The sequence below is a fragment of the Aotus nancymaae genome, unplaced genomic scaffold (genome assembly GCF_030222135.1).
Source record: "Aotus nancymaae isolate 86718 unplaced genomic scaffold, 86718_ANA_hifiasm-v0.15.2.pri h1tg000006l, whole genome shotgun sequence".
Taxonomy (NCBI): domain Eukaryota; kingdom Metazoa; phylum Chordata; class Mammalia; order Primates; family Aotidae; genus Aotus; species Aotus nancymaae.
Genome location: NW_026988417.1, coordinates 82,811,722 through 82,831,753, shown reverse-complemented (window position 1 = coordinate 82,831,753; position 20,032 = coordinate 82,811,722). Strand labels below are relative to the sequence as shown.

The 20,032-nt window shown below is 34.7% G+C and overlaps 1 protein-coding gene across 1 annotated transcript in view; it reads right to left on the bottom strand.

Moving 5' to 3' along the window:
* The window catches only part of MMRN1 (multimerin 1), a 62,230-nt gene that overhangs the window by 7,031 nt on the left and 35,167 nt on the right, over positions 1-20,032 (bottom strand). The window contains exon 6 of the mRNA XM_021673237.2: positions 11,400-13,388. Within this exon, the coding sequence (XP_021528912.2) occupies positions 11,400-13,388 (1,989 nt within the window). The remainder of the gene's footprint in view (positions 1-11,399; positions 13,389-20,032) is intronic.

Sequence of the window (20,032 nt, the reverse complement as noted above, 5' to 3'; positions counted from 1 at the left end):
GTTACATAATCATTTAGAAATCAACTTTCGGCTGGGTGCGGTGGCTCATGCCTGTAATTCCCTGCACTTTGGGAGGCTGAGGCGGGCAGATCACCTGAGGTTGGGAGTTCGACATCAGCCTGGCTAACATGGTGAAACCTCAACTCTACTAAAAATACAAAAACAGCTGGATGTAGTGGTGTGAGCCTGTAATACCTGCTACTTGGGAGGCTGAGGCAAAAGAATTGCTTGAACCCAGGAGGTGGAGGTTGCAGTGAGCCAGGATCATGCCACTGCACTCCATCCTGGGCAACAGGCTACAGAGTGGGACTCCATCTCAAAAAAACAAAACAAAACAAAATCAACTTTTGCACACCACCTGATTTATTTTTCCCCTTTATTACTAAAATACTTAAAAAATGATTAGGTGCCTTTATAAGTACCTGCTCATATTCATGCTTAATAGGCTACTTGTTCTTGAATTACAACAAAAATCAAACTCCAATAAAGTATCACTTTCTTTTTGACATCTTTCCTCATTCCTGTGAGTAGAGTTAATGACTTTACTCTCCATTTCTGCCTGATGCTCTGAAGTTCTCTTCTTGAACTTATCACACTAAACTGTAATTGCTCTGATGTATTTCTTACTTCCAACAAGAGTATGAAGTTTTATGAGGTCAGGGATCATGTTCTTTATTTCTTAAACTTCATACAACACTTATTAGCATAGTGCTTGACATATAGAAAATGCTAAAGTATTTTTAAGAATGAATAGACAAATTACTAAAAGATGAAATAGAATACTACATTCTTACCCAATTTTTTCCTTCTTCACAGTTTCTCAAAGGTCAAGAGTTTGACACTATGCTATCATTGTCGTGTTATCCTAGAGATGTGAATCCATTTATTTATTTATTTATTTAATTTTATTTTTGAGAGGAAGTCTCACTCTGTTGTTCAAGCTGCAATCCAGTGGCACAATCTTGGCTCACTTGACCTCTTGGGATCAAGCTATTCTCCTGCCTCAGCTTTCTGGGTAGCTGAGACTACAGGTGTACACCACCACACCAGGCTAATTTTTGTATTTTTAGCAGAGATGGAATGTCACCATGTTGGCCAGGCTGGTCTCGAACTCCCAACCTCAGGTGATCCACCTGCCTTGGCCTTCCAAAGTATGGGATTACAGGTGTGAGTCACTGTGCCCGGAAGTGAATCCATTTAAGCAAACTTTGCACAACTTCTCTCCTTACCTTGAGCTTTAATAGCCTTTAAACCCCTTCTTGTTCATTTTTTCTTTAAATGGAGATCAGTGCAATTAGCTCGACAATTCTTCCAACTCAACATTTTACCTCTGTGCAAATAGCACAGCTGATATTTATAAGTTTCAATGTGTCCTGGTCTTTGCTTTCTGGACCTAATATGTGTTCTAGTTATAATTTTCTATTAATCCTACTTCATATTTCATAAATGTTCATATTAAATTTGAACCAACTGGATAGCACCTTACATTTTCAAAGCACCCTGTCTTTGCTAACATTGGTCATTTTTTTATTGTAATTACTTGATTAATGTATGAGCTTCATGAGAAGAGGGGCTGTGCTGAGTTTACAACTCTATTCACTCAACTTTTTCAGTGCTCATTCAGAACTTAATAGGAATTTGATGAATAAAGGGATACATTGTGTTGATGATTTCTACTGTATTCTTACTTTTATTTCTATCACATATAATGTTATATATTATAGACTTTTATTTTATTATTTTACTCTATATTTGATTGCTTACTTCTACTCAAAATCTTAATTTCTTCATTTAAACAGTAACATTGTAGAGGGAAGATAACCAATCTCTGCTAGGACACAATGGAGTTTCCAACTGATTAGTGAGGGAAACTATCAGTTTGCCTCTTCTCCCATTTTATAATACACAGATGAAAGCATTATAAAATCTACGACATAACTCTGATCCTAGGTAATACACCCACACAACATTTTCACTTTTCATTATGTTTCATCCTGATTCCAATGCTCTGTAAAATGTTTTCACTTCCATATTAATGGACACATTCTTAACTTTCAGTGCTATTATCCTTCCCCATTCATCAAAATTGTTTACATCAAATAAGGTTTATCTTCCTATTGCTCTAGAAATATTTCATATGCCCCTCGCCAACAGCTTCTGCGAATACAAATATTTATCTGTTTTTATTTTCAAATTCATTGTTCTAATTGCCATTCTGTTCTTCGATGTATAGACGGATGGAAATATTTGTTTCCAACCATCTTTACTGCTTTTCCTTCTAACTGTCAGTGTTTATTTTTGTTATTCTTTTTATATCACATCCATTGTTTCTTATATTGTTTTCTGGGATCCTTTTTCCTCAACCTTTCATATGTTACTTTAAAGCACATTTAGTTCTGTCAGCAGTCTTCAGCAAATATCTTAGACCAGTCCCAAAGGATTTACTCCATCACTTGCTGTTAAACTATTATTCTGTTATCTTAATCCATGATCTAGAAAAGTGTTTTTATTTGATAGCATCAACTGATTTATCCTTTTTCTTTAGAGTCATAACCATCAATCAAGAGAAGAATTAAAAACATTGCCTGGTGAATACATTGAAATATGTTCAATGTTCCTAGTCACTAGGAAAATGCAAAACAAAACCACAATGAGATATAACTATGCACCTACTAAAATAACACAAAAGATATTGACAATGTCAAGTGCTGGCAAGGATTTGGAACAATTAGAATTCTCATACATTATTGATGGAAATGCCAAGTGGTTAGCCATTCCTTATAAAGTTAAAATTATGTGTCTTATAACCAAACTATGCTACTCCTGTGTAATTATAAAAGAGAAACAAAAAATGGCATTCATTCAAAAACCTGTATGTGAATGTTTATAGCAGCTTTATCCATAGTAACCCCAAACTGGAAACAACCAAAAAAAGATCCTTCAACTGGCAAATAGATAAACAAATTGCATATTTATACCATACACTACTCAGGAATAAAAAGGAATACATGCAAGAACATGGATGAATCTCAGATACGTTACATGAAGTGAAAGAAACTAGACTCCATAGTCTACACATTGTATGAGTTTGTTTCTTAGATATTCTGGAAAAAATAAAATTGTCTGGGAAAAAAACAGATCGCTGGTTGTCTGTGCTTGGGAGTGGGAACAGGGTTTGACTACAAATGTGCATGAGGAAATCTGAGGTGGTGATGAAACTGATCTCTGTCTTGATTATGTGAAGGTTATATGACTATGTATTTGTCAAAACTCGTAGGCTATCCATCAACATTAGTGCATTTAACTAAATGTAAGTTATACCACAAACAAATAAACTCACATTGTTTCAAGTCCCTTAATTTCCTACCTAGGATTTCAAAATCAGTAAACAATATTATAGTTCATCATCCCCCTTTTTTTGTTGTCTATAAAATTTATTTTTTTACCACATGTAAGTTCCCAAAAGTAATCTCCCTGCTCTTTGATATCCATATTATCCCCATTAACTTTTCTAACTGATGCTCTCATTTTCTCATATCCAAATGATTATAGTAGTCTTAACACCACTTTGCCTGCTTCTAAACCAACCTCATCCTATAGCTGTGAAATATGCTTCCCTAATTACAATGAGATATAACTGCACACCTATTACAATGGTAAAATAAAAGATATCATTAGTGTCATTATTGCCTATTAAAGGTCTCATATTTAAAAATTTTTAAATTTTTTGGACAAATGTTTTGGGCAAAGTTAACGTGCCCATGTGTATATATGTACACACAGGTGTAACACTTGGCTCTTTCATAAATTGCTCAAGGAAGCGTAAATTGATACTCTCTGAAGAGAAATATGTACCAAAATGTTAAGAAAAAATAAAATAAAATAGAACATTACACTGCTATATAGGTACACCTTCCACTATAAAATTCTTTTTTTAGACTGAGTCTCACTCTGCGCCCACGCTGAAGTGCAGAGGCACGATCTTGGCTCACTGCAACCTCTGCTTCCTGGGTTCAAACGATCCTCTTGCCTCAGCCTGCCTAGTTGCTTGGATTACGGGCACGTGCCACTACACCCGGCTAATTTTTTTTTAGTAGGGACAGGGTTTCCCCATGTTGGCCAGGCTGGTCTCGAATTCCTGGCCTCAAGTGATCTGCCCTCCTCGGCCTCCCAAAGTGCTGGGATTACAGGCATGAGCCACCACTCCCAGCCTCATCAAATTCTTCCAGAACAAAATTACAAAGCTTTCTGACCCAGAGCCTTGCTTTCTATTCCTGTCTGTTCTCAGTTCCTTGCAGAGTTCGCTATTTTTCTAACAAATGAAGCCTAAGCTACCATCTTGTTTAATAATGAGGTAACCTGCTCCCAGCATATCAAAACACATCCATAGTATTCTGATTCCCCTTACCCTTCTCTGCTTTTTTAAAATGCATAGCAGTTATCACCTTTTAACATACTATTTAATGTGTATATTCGTTTATTTTTTTTCTTTTTTCCCTCTCTAACCATGCAAGAGTATAAACTCCAGGAGGGCAGGATTTTTTTTTAACATTGTGCTATAGCTAAAGCATCTAGAACAATACTTGATTCCACTTAGCACTTAATTAATATTTGTTGAATTGAGTTGAACAATTATGAATCATTATAACTTTCAAATAATATTCATAATTCTAAAAATAATTCATTGGGTCCTAAAACAAAAACTGCTTTAAAAGTCTTTGCACAACATTTTAAGCTAATATGATCATGAATAATAGAAATTATCTTATATCTTAATTGTAACATCCATCTTGGAAGGTGTTTTATAAAGATCCTTTTAAGGTAAATCTGCAGTTTCACATTTTCAAACAAGTTTCCTAGTTCAAGTAAATGACTAAATACACATAAAAATAATTGTGTACAAGAAATTTCTTAGTTGACAATAAAGTCACTGAGTTTAGATTATATTTAAAAGGTAGTGTTGATGTCTCATTACTATTCAGATGATGATTTGGGATATTGAATATTTTTTATAACTTCCAATCTATTTTGGCAGGCCTGAAAAATGCAATAGTATGCTAATGTCCACATCAGCTGTGCTCATGCTACTGTTTCGTTTCTTCTTGATATTCTCTCCTCACTTCTCTCTCTCCAGTTATGCTTTAGAGGTTGCTATTCCTCTGATTCTGCTCTTACATGAGTCCGCTAGCTCAGCTAACCCACACCCAGAGTTTCCAAACACCATCTTCATGCCAATACCTTTCAAATCTGTATCTCCATGCAAATTTCAAATCTTAACACTTGTTTAAGATTATAAAGTCTGGAAAACAATTCTGAAAGGAGGATTGATTAACTGTAAAAAAAAAAAATGGTTTGCTTTTTTGTAAAAAGTAAAAAACGAAAAGTGTAGTTTAGTACTTTTATCATTCTGGCACAACATGTGATAATTTTCTTTCATTGATTGCTTTATTTTTCCAAACACTGTGTCATAATTCTACTGGTAATTTGATTTTAGGGTAAAGATACTTGAGTTTAGATTTATTAATATTGGTGTCAATGAAGTGTCATGTGATATTTTCCTCTAAAACAATGCTGTCAACATAATCAGATTTGAAAAGTTCAAATTAGGTTTATATCCTGAAATAATTATTATTTCTTTGAAGACCTCAATTTAAGCTGTGTATAGTAAAACTGGCAATTGAAAACTTAAAGTATGTTTTTCAACTTCATATGCAGTTAGTATATGACACAGCTATTATTTCTATGCTGTGATTTTTGCCAGGATGAAAGTATCATGTTCACTTAGATCATTCCATAGCAAATTTACAATCTATAATTTAATAATCCTGGCACCTTCCTTTTCATGTTTGATAATCAATAAGTTACAAAATGATACTATCATGTACAATCTTAAATTTGTAATATAATGACCAGCACAAAAATATATGTTTATTGCATTTAATTTTCAGATAAGTTAAAAATCAAATTTAGTTTCAAATCCTTGGTGCCAAAGAAATAGTCTATTGTTGGGAAGTAGCTCCCGTGATTCTTACTTGGGAAAGAACCCAAGTATGTGCAGTGACTGTATAAATGGAACCTGATATTCTGTCCCATTTCCTTTTTAATGTCAGAGCAAATGTTAGAAATTTTGGTTCAGAAAATGTGATCATCAAACATCTGGGTTTCTGACTGTGCACTGTAGATAGTCTGGCTACTTTATTGAGGAAAAGGTGATGGAAAAGGTTGTCAATTTTGTCAGCATTCGCTCTTTAGCTGTCATCATCCTTCCATATGAAGTGAATCATGTGGAAATCTGGAGGAGTCTGTTCTTCTCCCAGAGAGCCATGAACAAAAAGTAGTTCATTTACTATTCTCTTCAACACTGATATGTTTAATTGACACAAATTGGGGAGGCCATTCCCAGCAGACAGGCCTCCTATCCAATTGTGACACAAAGAATATCTTTAATATAATCTGCAGAAAAGAGTGAACACAGCAGGCCAGAGACTGCTATCTTTAGAAAGGCCTACTTGGAAAGTTTTGCTGTTGGTTAGCATCTAGTAACTTGACTTCTCTCTATTCCCTAACTGATAAGTGTCATTCACTGTGCCCAGATTCTCTGTACAAATAGCATGGTTTATGCTGAATATCTGCTTCCGTTTTGAGAGTCTGGAGTTTTGGTATGTCCTCTGCAGAGGATGCTTTTGTGACCAGCCCACAATAAAACTCTTGGGTGCTGAGTATCTGATGTGCTTGTATGGGCAGAATTAATGTACATATGTTACTAATATTGTGCATGTGTATGTGGCTAGAAAAAAAGAGCACACCGAAATGCTGTCCTCCATGGGAGAGATAAACATAAAAAAGCCTGTGCCTAAATTTCTCCAGACTCTGCTTGTATCTTTTTCCTTAACTGATCCTATTATGATCTTTTTGCCATAATTCACCACAGCTGTGAACGCTATGGATATGCCAGATCCTATGAAAGCTTCTATTGAAATACCAAATGTGTGCATGCTTTTGGGAGCCTTCTAAAACACATAATAAATTCTAAATTGAAGCAGATAGCTTTCAAAATTTAATTGGCTTATACGCAGCCATTTTGAACTGAAGATAACCTATTAGTTATCTTGAGGTATGTTTGAAAATATTTTTATAATATGGAAAATCATATAAATAGTAGAAAATTGTTTGGAGAAAACCATTCTTTTGGTATTTTTTTTAGTGCTTATCAATGCACATGTTTTCACACAGTCTTTATATTTTGTATTTTATTCTTTTTGATTTATCATTGTATGATGACCATAGCTAAGTTACAAGCACATGCTGAGTTTAAAACAAAGTGACTTATAAAAGTAATAATAACAATGAAATGTCATAAGTCTGCAAATTATGTTGGTGCATGGAAATAATGGTATATCAAATATTAAGTAAAAATGTTGAGAAAATAAAAACATACATTGAATATAGCTAAAAAAGTTGTATCGCATAGTAATAACTTAATAATACACTATCTGCAGATTATATCCTTGATTCTGAAAATAAACTTATGAGGTTTGTAGGTTATTCTGATTTTATAAATGAGGAAAGAAAGGTCTAGAAAAATAAATGACTTATTACAAATAAATACATTGCTAGGCAGGACTTGAACCCTGGTGTCCTGATTCTAAATTCAGGGCTCATTAGTCATCACAGCTGCCTCTATGCAGAGTCACAAAATTTAGAAATGGTTTTAAAGTAATATAAGACAGTTAAATACTCACTAGGTCCTTATTTTTTCTCTCTTAAATAGCATATATTCACAAAAATGATAATATTTAAAATTACATTTTAAAATTCTACCAAGTATTTTATAGAAAGTAATCTTTCTTGGGAGTACAGGAATAATTATTAATAAGAGAGGTTTATGAAGGAGAGCTAAATTGGTAAACATTAAGGAAAAGGTTGAAATAAAAAGTCAACGGTTTTTCAAGCAGGAGGTGCACATGCTCTGCAGTGAGCTGCTGACATTGTGTTAAGGCAGGATTCAGCTGCTCTTGGAAGGGCAAGCAGCCAAAAGCTCTCTTCGAGGTAAGTCTGCCAATTGCTGTACAAACAAATCTTCAAAGATGAAATAAAAACCTCTTGGTGTCTATTAGAATATTGTTTAGAAACAAATCAAATATTTAGCAATTGAACCAGAATAGCTTATCATCAGTGGCCCACTAGGAATCAGAATCAGCATGAATGAACGTAGGAATGGCTCAAAAGAAAGTGGCAGGGACGAGTATTCTGAATTTTATCCTTCTTCATCAGTCAAAGGAAGACCTTCTGACTATCTGATGGTGACTGTCAATAAGTACCCACTGACCATATCCCAGAAAAGCCAAAATGAAAAGTAGCACTTCTATTTCCTCATATGCAGAAACAAGTTGTCAGCATTTGGATCTTCAAGAAAAGCTCCCTAAAAATATCACCTCTGGCCATATGGAATATTCAGATATGGCCAGACTGAAAAACATATGACGCGTGGAACAGAAACAGAAAGAAGAGAAAGGCATGTGAACACACTCTACAGTCTCTTTGAGCATGTGGTTGAGGAATGAGCCCTATGTCTAGCTGACCAGAAGCCAAACTCTATCACTTACTACTTGAATGACCTTAGGCAGGATACTTTGGTTAATGTTTCTGAGGGTCAGTTTACCCATCTTCAGAATGAATAATAATACTTGCCTCATAGGTATTGTTAAATAAAGTTATGAATACTGGTAATTTGCACAGTGTCTGAGATATAGTAAGTGTTAATGAATGGTAACTGATATCATATTATTACAGTATTTATATTATCAGGTTTTAAAATAAGTTAGGTTATTAAAATTAAGATTAAAACACTATATTGCTTTTCTTTCTATATACTATACTTATTTTGCAAATGATGGCAGCTATAATCTGAATAATATGACCCTGAGATTCATAAGGTGATGATAAATAATCTTCTGGCTTGAGTTATGTGGGAGAGCAATGTGGCTATATGATACTTACATAATATCAAAGGTGAAATGAAACAGCCAAATTTAAGCAGTGTGTCCCACCCTGGTATAAAACAGGGTATCAAAAGAAGTAGTTTATTCTACAATTGCTCTAGTCTTAGAGGAGATCTTAGCCTTAGTCCACAGGGTTTCATCATCTTTCATAGACCTTACCTGCTGAGCTACCCAGTGAATGACATCAGTTTTATAGCCCATGGAAGCATGGCTGGCTTAATGGTCATGAAAACCATGCACCCACTTAAAAGGGTCCTATACATTATGCTGCTGGCCCGACCTGGCATAAAATGAATATCTACCTTGCACATGGGAATTAGGCCAGCATATCTTTATTACCTTGACATCATTACTGGTATCTTTACTGAGATAAAATAAAGAACTTTTATTTAATAATTGTATTTGTTATACAGGCATATAAAACAATTCTACTCTCAGTAAATAAAGGAACAGTAAGCAATTTTATCAAAGCATTATTGGAAAAGAAGACTCAAAGCTGAGTTGTTTCCTGTTATTAGCCTATTAAGCCCAATATTGAGTCAATCACAATAAGTATATAGATATAATTTTTATAAGGTACTAACATGTATTCATTATATTATTAAAGTTTGCAAGTTCTTATGTCCTATAAATGTTTTTGCCTCAATTTATTTGAGGCTATTTCAATTTTATACTTACTATAACAATAGTGTACATACACATATATGTTTAAAGAATGACATAGCTTGCCTTGTGTATGGTCACACATACTGTATAGCTAATTGAAGCTCATGAAGTGTCCACATGAAGACCAAAAATGGAAGTAGTATGGAAAAAAAACTCCTTATATTTCCCAAAGTTGTTGTTATAAGAACATCTTATATTGAGATACTACCTTTCTCTGGAAAACACATAAGTCTAAATAGTTTGCTTTATGTTCCTACAGAAGTAAAATTAGTCCTATTAGGTCAGATTAATCTGGGGAAGTCATAAATAAATGTACTAATTTAAATAGTGGAGAGAATTAAACCCTATTATTCTGTTATTTTTAATGTTATCAAAATATTCATACATTAAATATAGTCATATTATGTTAGAATAATGACCATCCTTTGTAATTAAAAAGCAATAAAGTACAAAATTTATACAAATGGACTGTAGTTTAACAGCAGACTCATATGAGAAAAACACAGCCATTTCTTTTGGTAAGAATGAATAACTATTCTTATTTTGAAAAAATTATTCAATATTACTTATGTGACAAACATATTCATAAAACATTTCTTTCATACAGAGGTACTATTATGCAATTTATATGCACCACACAATTCCTATTTCTTCCCAAATACATGCTTCTTCCTTGGTGTTTACAACATCTGTTAATGGTACCACTATTCTCTCATTTCCCAAATTGAAAACCTCAGAAAAGTCTAGGTCTCTCTCTTCTCCAAGTGTCACGCATTAAGGGTGTGAACACAGTGTGGTTTTTCACAATGATTCAGTCTTCAGCATATCTCTGCTAAGGACCTCAGCAAATCACCTATCGCAATCTTATCACTTAAAAGGAAGAACATAAGGACTAGAGAGGTAAACTTTTTACCTAGTGCTGTTAACTAACACAGAAACTTACTAATACAACTAGGACCAGAATCAAGATTTGCTGTTCCTCAAATCATTTTTCTTGACACTCTCCATCTGTTTCTGTTGATGGCAACTTTCTTACATTTCTCACATCTGCCTTAGAGCTTCCTCTATGGCTCTTGACAGCATTCATTCAATAACATCCCTAATATCACCTCTGCAATCACACTATACACTATTGCTAGCTTCATGCTTCTGAGCTGCAGCTCTTAACACAACCAATCCACTGATACAAATTTTCAGACACCCTACTCTACAAAATCATGTCTAAGTCTCTTAGCTTGGCATTGAAGGCGTTCTATGATTTACCCAAATCTATTTCCTGGACATTCAGTGTCAGATGATCATTCAACAGATATTTACTGAGTTCCTAGTGCATATCAGATGTGCCAAAATGAGTAAGTCTGGTCTATCAAAGATCTCCTTGCCTAATAGTTTTCTTTAATTACTTTGTAAAGCAAATTGTCGTATAGGAGCAAATTTAATTATTTTATAGAGGGCCAGTCAGAAAAATTTTAAAAACATATAGCCAAATATACACTAGAAATACTTGTTTTGTATTAATGCCTAAAACACCATAAGATAGATTCAGATTTAGACATGTCAGTGCTCTTCACAACTTGACTATCTACCCAAGTTCAAGTATGTGGTTTTATGTTTAATGGTCTTACTCAACTAAGATGTATTAAATATCATTTAAGTAAAAAAAAAGATGTATTAAATATCATTTAAGTAAAAAAAAAAGAGGTTAAAAGTTACTTTTCAGTAACAGCTTACCAGGATATATTATGTTGTCTGTGTTTCTTTGAGTCCGGCCTATCAGGACAGTGGTAAGATTTACTGTTGGTTTCTTAAGTGTATTAATTTTCTTCAGCAATGATTTTGCTTGCTTCTGAGACTTGACAACATTCGTCAGACTACCAGGCAACGACTGATCCATACAACAAGTTAAATTAGATAGGACAGCTTGAGTTTTTATTTCAATTATTGACTCTACAAATTCTGTCAGACCTTTCTGAAGAAGTTGAATGTCTGGCATGTAACGTTTTATCCACTTAGGTATGGTAGCATTCAGTTCTGACACACTTGTAGAAGCATTGTGACACATTGTTAAAACTTCATGAAGAGTTTTGTTAAGCAAAGAGAAGTTAATTGAAAGATGGATGGATTTTACTTCCAGTGCCTTGAATCTGGAATTTAATACTTGCAGTTGAAGAGCCTGATCTCTCTCATTTGTAACCGCACTGCCTTTTTTAAGTGAAATATAATAAGGTATGAGTGTCTGGGTAACTTTAGACTCAACGTCTTGCAACCGAGTTTCAAAAGTTTTGGAAATCTTGATGGCTGAGAGTATTTTTTCTTCGAAATGACTCATATTTTGCTGGTATTTTCTCATTTGGGAAGTGATCTCATTGAACATTTGATACATCTTTTGGAAGTTGGACTGATTTACTTTCTCATCTCTAGGAATACCTGCAAGGGTCTTGGCAACTTGCAAAACAAAGTTATATCTCTGACTGTCGTTGACCAAAATCTGAATAGAATCATTCAGACGTTGGAACTGAGGAATAAATGTCAAAATAGTTTCCATATCGGAAGTACATTTATGATGAATCTCATGATTATCTTTAATAGTACTTAAAGTCTCTTTTAGGACATAGTTATCTTGAATGAAATCAATGTTATTATTTATAATAGTCATTGTCTTATTTAGGCCGTCTTCCATTTCTAAGACATATTGACTGATACGCCTTTCTAAGGCATCATCACGACTCTGTACTTCATTTCTAAGTAAGTTGTGTCTTTTTGTAAGTTCTTTGATAATAAAATTTAGACTATTGACAGCACTAGTCAGATTTTCTATCTTTTTCCTTGTCATTACTGCTTCCTTTGGTTGTTCATGTATCATTGTCTGTCTGAGTGATGCTCCCTGCTCAAGCAAGGGTTGAAGGATCTCCATATCATAAGTCAAATCATTTAGTTGCTCACTCATTTTATCCATCTTATTGTCCATTGGAAAGATAACCTCAGCCAATGTTTGGTTTAACACATGTAAACTCTCTTCTGTGTCCTTGAGTTGAAATTTAAAATCATTTCTGCATTTGGATAACATGTCTTTACATTCACCTCTGAGAGACTCTTTCTCCATCTCCAAAGAGATGGTGACATTGTTAATCTTGCTTTCTTGAATGTGCAAATCTTCAAACATTTGCAGCATCATCAAACTCTGCTTCTTTATATTCTCATGTAAAGTAGACATGTACTCAGTGACATTATTGCCAACTGATTCAGCAGCTGCAACATTCTTCTGGTCTGATACCTGTTCAGTTGGTAAAAGCTGCTCATGTATTTCCTTCATTTTTGAAAGAGTTTTATTGAGAGATTCATAATACTGAATGCTTCTTGAGTGTTCCTGTTCTAGAGCACCTTCTAAATGAGCCTGTTTTACTTCGAGTTCTTTAATAGGCTTCTCACATGTAAGAGTCATTTCTTGCCTTACATTTACAATGTGATTCCTTAGATCTACTATATCAGTCAAAGTGGGCCGATGCTCTTGCATTAAAACAAACTTTTGCTGGGCTGCTACTGAAACCACAGATTCATTAACTCTTTGAATTATTTGTCTGGTGCTTTCAAGGTCCTCTGATATACTTGACACAGTCTTGAAGAGCTGTGCTACAGTCTCTTGCATGTCATTTTGAAGAATGTTAAATTGTTCTTTTACTATGTCTCTTATCAGTACATTAATGCTTTTGGATTTTAGACCTAAAGAAAGAAATAATAAATAATACAAAATTTTAATTATATAAGACTTTAAACATCTCTAAAAAGATAGGTTTGAGACTAAACATTAATAACATGTAATAATAAAAATGCTACTTAACTACATTTACTTTTAAAATTTTTCAAATGACTGCAATTTTTAAAAGGCAATCAATTCCTTAAATAATAAATCTGAGAGGAGATATCACTTGCAGAACATACTAGAACCAAAAAACTAAGTAAGGTTCTTTGGACAAAAGACATGAGGGAACTGCTACTGACTTCACCAATACATCCTTGTGTGCAATAATTTTAGGTCTAGTTTTAGTTTTGTATGAAAATAAATGGCTTTGGACTTTCTGCCTTAGTAAATAATACCTGGTGTTAGCTCATGACTATATTATTAGGTTTCTAGTAATTAGGCTTCAGAGCTTATGCTTTGAGCTTATAAGAGCTAATAAATTGACTGCAGAGAAAAACCTTAATGAGATTCGCAAATGAAGAAAAATGAAGTAATATTCATAAGATTTAATAGTGGTTCATAATAACAATACAATAACAATAATGAGGTTTGGTAATTTCAAAATTAAGTCTTCCTCCAATGAAAATAGGAATTCAAGATACATCTGACATTTTATCATAGTATGACATTAATTTTTAACAAAAAGAGAGGAGAAAACTTGCAAGTAGTGAAACGCATTGTACTAACTCAAATGTTAGAATACATGGATTAATCATAAGCCATAATTGCAGTAGTCTCTAAATGTAACATTAAAAAAAGGAACAGGAAAAGTGTACTGGACTATTCACAACTATTAATATTCATAACTGTTTAAAATAGAAAATGACTAAAAATGTAAAAAGAAACCTTTTGCATACAGACAGAAAACTGAAAAATATATATACACTAGAGATATATTTATACTGTCTAGTGATGAAGTACACATAAATGGAAGATATGTCCATTCAAATTCAAAATATAATTAATATGGTTTGGCTGTGTTCCCTCCCAAATCTCATCTTGAATCGTACCTCCCATAATCCCCACATATTGTGGGAGGAACCCAGTGGAGGTAATTGAATCATGAGGGTAGGTTTTCCCCATGCTGTTCTCGTGATAGTGAATGCGTTCTCACAAGATCTGATGGTTTTATAAAAGGCAGTTCCCCTGCACATACTTTCTTTCTTGCCACCATGTAAGACATGTCTTTGCTCTTCCTTCGCCTTCTGCCACGATTGTGAAGCTCCCCAGCCATGTGGAACTGTGAGTCCATTAAACCTCTTTTTCTTTATAAATTATCCAATCTTGGGTATTTCTTCATAGCAGTATAAAAAATGAACTAATATAGTTATTACCAGTAGAGTGGGGTATGGTTATCATTAGAGTGGGTTACTGCTATTAAGATACCCGAAAATGTGGAAGCAACTTTGGAACTGGGTAACAGGGAGAGGTGGGAACAATTTGGAGGGCTCAGAAGAAGTCATAAAGATGTTAAAGTTTGGGGATTCCTGGAGACTTGTTGAATGGTTTTGACCAAAATATCGAGGCTGAGGTGGTCTCAGATGAAGATGAGGAACATACTGGGGATTGGAGCAAAGGTGATTCTTGATATGCTTTACCAAAGAGACTGGTAGCATTTTGCCCCAGCCCTAGAGATCTGTGGAACTTTGAACCTGAGAGAAATGATTTAGGATATCTGGCAGAAGAAATTTCTAAGCAGCAAAGAGTTCAAGATGTCACTTGGGTGCTCTTAAAAGCATTTACTTTTATTAATTCACAAAGACATGGCTTGGAATTGGAGCTTATATTTAAAAGGGAAGCAGAACATAAAAGTTAAAAGCTTTGCAGCCTGATGATGCAATAGAAAAAAAAGACCCATTTTCTGAGGAGAAATTCAAGCTGGTGGAAGAAATTTGCATAAGTAACAAGGAGACAAATGTTAATTGCCAATACAATGGAGAAAATGTCTCCAGGGCATGTCAGAAGTCTTCATAGCAGTGACTCACATCACAAACTGGGAAGTCTAGGAGGGAAAAATGGTTTCATGGGGGCCTTGCTGCTTTGTCCTGTTTTAGGACTTGGTGCTCAGTGTCCCAGCCATGGATAAAAGGGACCAATTTTCAGCTCAGGCCATTGCTTCAGAGGATGCAAGCCCTAAACCTTGGTGGCTTACCCGTGGTGTTGATCTTACAGGTGCACAGAAGTCAAGAATTGAGGTTTGGGAAACTCCTCCTAGATTTCAGAGGCTATATGGAAACATATGGATATCCAGGCAGAGGTGAGCTGCAGGGGCAGAGCTTTCATAGAGAATCTCTGCTAGGGCAGTGCAGAAGGGAAATGTGGGGTGGGAACCTCCATGTAGAGTCTCCACTTGGACACTGCCTAGTGGAGCTGAGAGAAGAGGGCCACCATCCTGCCCACCTGAATGATAGATCCACTGACAGCTTGCACTGTGCATGAGGAAAAGCCACAGACACTCAACACTAGCCCATGAAAGCAGCTGGGAGGGGGGCTGTACCTTGCAAGGCCACAGGGGTGGAGCTGCCCACATCCATGGGGACCCACCTTTTGCATCAGTGTGACCTGGATCTGAGATATGGAGTCAAAGGAGATCATTTCAGAGCTTTAAGATTTAACTGCCCCACTGGATTTTGGAGTTGCATGAGGCCTATAGCCCCTTTGTTTTGGCCAATTTCTCCTATTTGGAATGGGTGCATTTACCCAATGCCCCATTGTATTTACCCCATTGTATCTTGAAAGTGAATTACTTGCTTTTGATTTTACAAGTGCATAGGTGGAAGGACCTTGCCTTGTCTCAGATGAGACTGTGGACTTTTGAGTTAATGCTGAAATGAATTAAGACTTTGAGGGATTGTTGGGAAGGCCTGCTTAGTTTTGAAATGTGAGGACATGAGATTTTGAAGGGGCCAGGAATGGAATAATATGGTTTGGCTGTTTCCCAACCCAAATCTCATCTTGAATTATAGCTTCCAAAATACCCATGAGGGACCCAGTCAGAGGTAATTGAATCATGGGGATGGGTTTTTTCCATGCTGTTCTCATGATAGTGAATAAGTTTCACAAGATCTGATGGTTTTATAAAGGGCAGCTCCCCTGCACACACTCTCTTGCCTGCCATCATGTCAGACATGGCTTTGCTCCTCCTTTGCCTTTGAGGCCTCCCCAGCCATTTGGAACTGTGAGTCCATTAAACCTCTTCTAATTAATATAAATTATACTATAAATTACCCCATCTCAGGTATTTCTTTAGAGCAATATGAAAATGGACTAATACAATAATCAATGACTGTAATGTAAAATACATGCAATGTAATTCAAAGCATTTTAGACAGGAAAGTCTGTACAACAGGATATTGCCATGAGTTATGGCTACTATGTAGTCTATTCAAGAAACATTATCCTAGGATTAAAAAAAAATAGAATCTACATGTCTTTATTTTGTAAGTAAGTTTTAAAAAGTACTTAACATACATGAGGGACTTACATAAAGATATGTGAAAGAGTGATTATTAAAAAAATAGAATGATGTATTGCTTGAGCATCTTGATATTGACAATTTTGTACAAAGACAAAGCAGTAAATTTGACAATTTAGATGGATAAACATTTCTTTGGAAATCCTACACCCTAAAGATCAATGTTGCCAGATTTAAAAAAATGGAAAATATATTTTATTTTACTTTTTATAAACTTAATGGAAACCAAAATAAGTTTAAAAGTCTGAACATCAATTTGTATGTAATGGACAAAAGAAAACAAAACATGAAATATGGAATAATAATCAATGACACACAGCATTAAAGTACTAGGGAAAGGCTAAATGAATTAGAAAAGACTAGCCACAATTAAGATAAATGATACAAAAATAGTTCTAGCTTTTGTATCTAATAACATAGATAATCACACCGGAAAGGTTTTAAAGTATTTTCATCTTCTACATTTTGCTTAGCATTTTACCAGTCACCCATTTATTCAATAAATATTAATTAAGTACATTCTATATGTTACACAGAGAAAGTAAAATTTGGAAAAATAGATTTCTGGTCTTAAAAATAGAATATGTTAGTATCATTGAGTGTAAGGTACTATTCTATTGTAATAATAATATTACTCTTTCTACAAGAACATTTAGTCATTTCCAATTAGTCAAAAATGACTTTAATTCTCATGGTATCAAGAACTTGATGATATAATAAAATATTTAACATTCATTAGATCTTCTTTAAATTTATAACTTCACAGTTTTTTAAGACTGAAAAGGTATAATAAAATTTAAGTTTTATTGAATTTATTAGTCATGACAATGGCAATCAACGTTTAACTTCGGCAAACAAAAAACTACATGACCTGAAAGTCATAATAAGAATAACAATAGGCAAAAGCCTGCAGATAGATAAAACTTAGTGCAAAATCTTAATAAACATAATTAGGGGGAAAAACAATGAAAATGAATAATATGAATTACTTTAGCTGTTACACTTTAACACTTTTATGGAAAAATACATTGAAGAAAGTGCAACATCACAGCAATGTCTGAAAAGGTATTAAACAGATTATTAGCTTAAAAATGTGTTTTGGGGTAAGAAGCTTTTCAGATAACATTTCTACAATTTGTTACCAAACAAGCATCTGTGCAAGAGTCTGATTTTGCAAGAACATGTCAAAGTGCTTTATGTCAATATCTGAGTGGGCACATCATTTTATTCTATTTGATTCTGTTTCCTGTGACTGATACACTTCCACTTTTTTAAAAGTATGTTACATTTGGTGACTTAACAGATATATTTGATATCAGATACCTTGGCATGCCTCTTCTGTGACCGGGAATGTATGGCCTTTTAATAACATTTAGGTACCTCTTAAGGTATCCACCTCCTCTTAAGGAGTTGAGACATTTGATTCTCAACAGTTTCTATGGCTACTGGCAGATTAAGAAGTGTTTTTCACCTTGGAAGTGAAGTAAACAAGGGAGGAAGCTGTGCTTTTCCTAGGCAAGCACAGCACCTTGGGGGTGGGTTTGGTTTTTGTTTCCTGTAAGAATATTCATTAACTACAAGCCCTCTGGTTTTTATAATTAATGACTGTGCTCAGTAAACAATTAATACCTCTTATTGAGAAGGGAGTTTCATTATTGTTGCTCTTGCTGTGAGTGTGTGATTTTTCTCCTATGTCGGTGCCAGATTCTTTGTAGTAGGTTGGTAGGTCACAAAAAACAGTTGACAGGCTAATTCTCTTAGGTCATGAGAACCAAATCTTGCTAAACAAATCTCATTCAGATGGTTATAGTCAATTATATACTGTTTCTATTTGACTTCTTTCTCATGCTATCACTTCGGAGGGGAAAAATGTTTCCTTCTCATGCTTAGCATTGGTAAGTTTGGGCCATACCAGATATGTAGGACAGGGTCTTTCTTTTAGTGGCTAAGTAGCAGCAATTATTTATATGATTAAAAAAATCATAATTGTTGTTGGGCTATGTAAGTATCTGTACTGGTAGATGATATATTAAATATCCACCTATTTGTCTTTTTTTAATCTGAGAACCACAATAGAGAAAAATAACTGGTGAATGATAAAAATTGGGTTGTACGTTGTGTTATTTTTAATGAATAAAGCAAAGGAAAAGAAATCCAGTAATCCTGAAACTTGCAAACAGACAAGTTTCATATAATAAATCCAACTGGGACACTCCCAGGAACCAAACTGCATGCCTAGAACATCCTTGCCCTATCTGAAACTCTTTTACCTGGTTAACATCGATTGAGATGGTTTCCCTTTCTAGACACTTTCCCTGGTCCCCTTAGATTAGATTTGTCTCAAGTCTCAGGTAGTCCCATTGTATCCTGTGTATAACACTATCATAGCAATTACTCATTATGCATACATCTCTGTGGTAGGCAGAATAATACACATCCCTTTCCCCCAAGGTATACGTATGCTAATTCCCTGTACCTGTGAATATGCTACCTTACATGGCAAAAGGGACTTGGCAAATGTGATTAAAGTTAAGCACCTTGAGATTGGGAGATTTTTCTGATTATATCCAATTGGGTCCAATCGAGTTACATGGTCAGAAAGATGCAGGGAGAAGTCAACACAATGTAGCTGGCTTTAAAGATAAAAGACAATGATGAGTCAAGAAATGCTGTAGCTTCTAGAAGCTAGGAATGGACCTCAGTTTACAGACTTCAAGAAAACAGGGGCCTCAGTCCTATAACTGCAAGAAAATGAATTCTGCCAACAACTTGGATTAGGAGGAAACAGATTATCCTGTAGGGCCTCCAGAAAGAAACATAGGTTGCTTTTAAGTCCACTGTTTTAAGAGCACAAAATTCAGACAATGCCTATTCATATATATAAATTATTATTCTTTAATAGTAATAATAACTGGAATGTTTTAGGACATATTTCATTGATTTTACACCATAACCTAGACAATCTGGGGGATAATAATGCACTTCAGATTTATCCTAATGTCTCTGTCAATAGTATTGAGACAATCATGCATCTAGCTGTCTTGGTCCCCTAACCACATCTTTATTCTTGAAGTGGATAACACAATGGAAATAAATTAATATGACTCACTTTAACTATAAATACATACAAGTTAGGCTATAATTAGATAC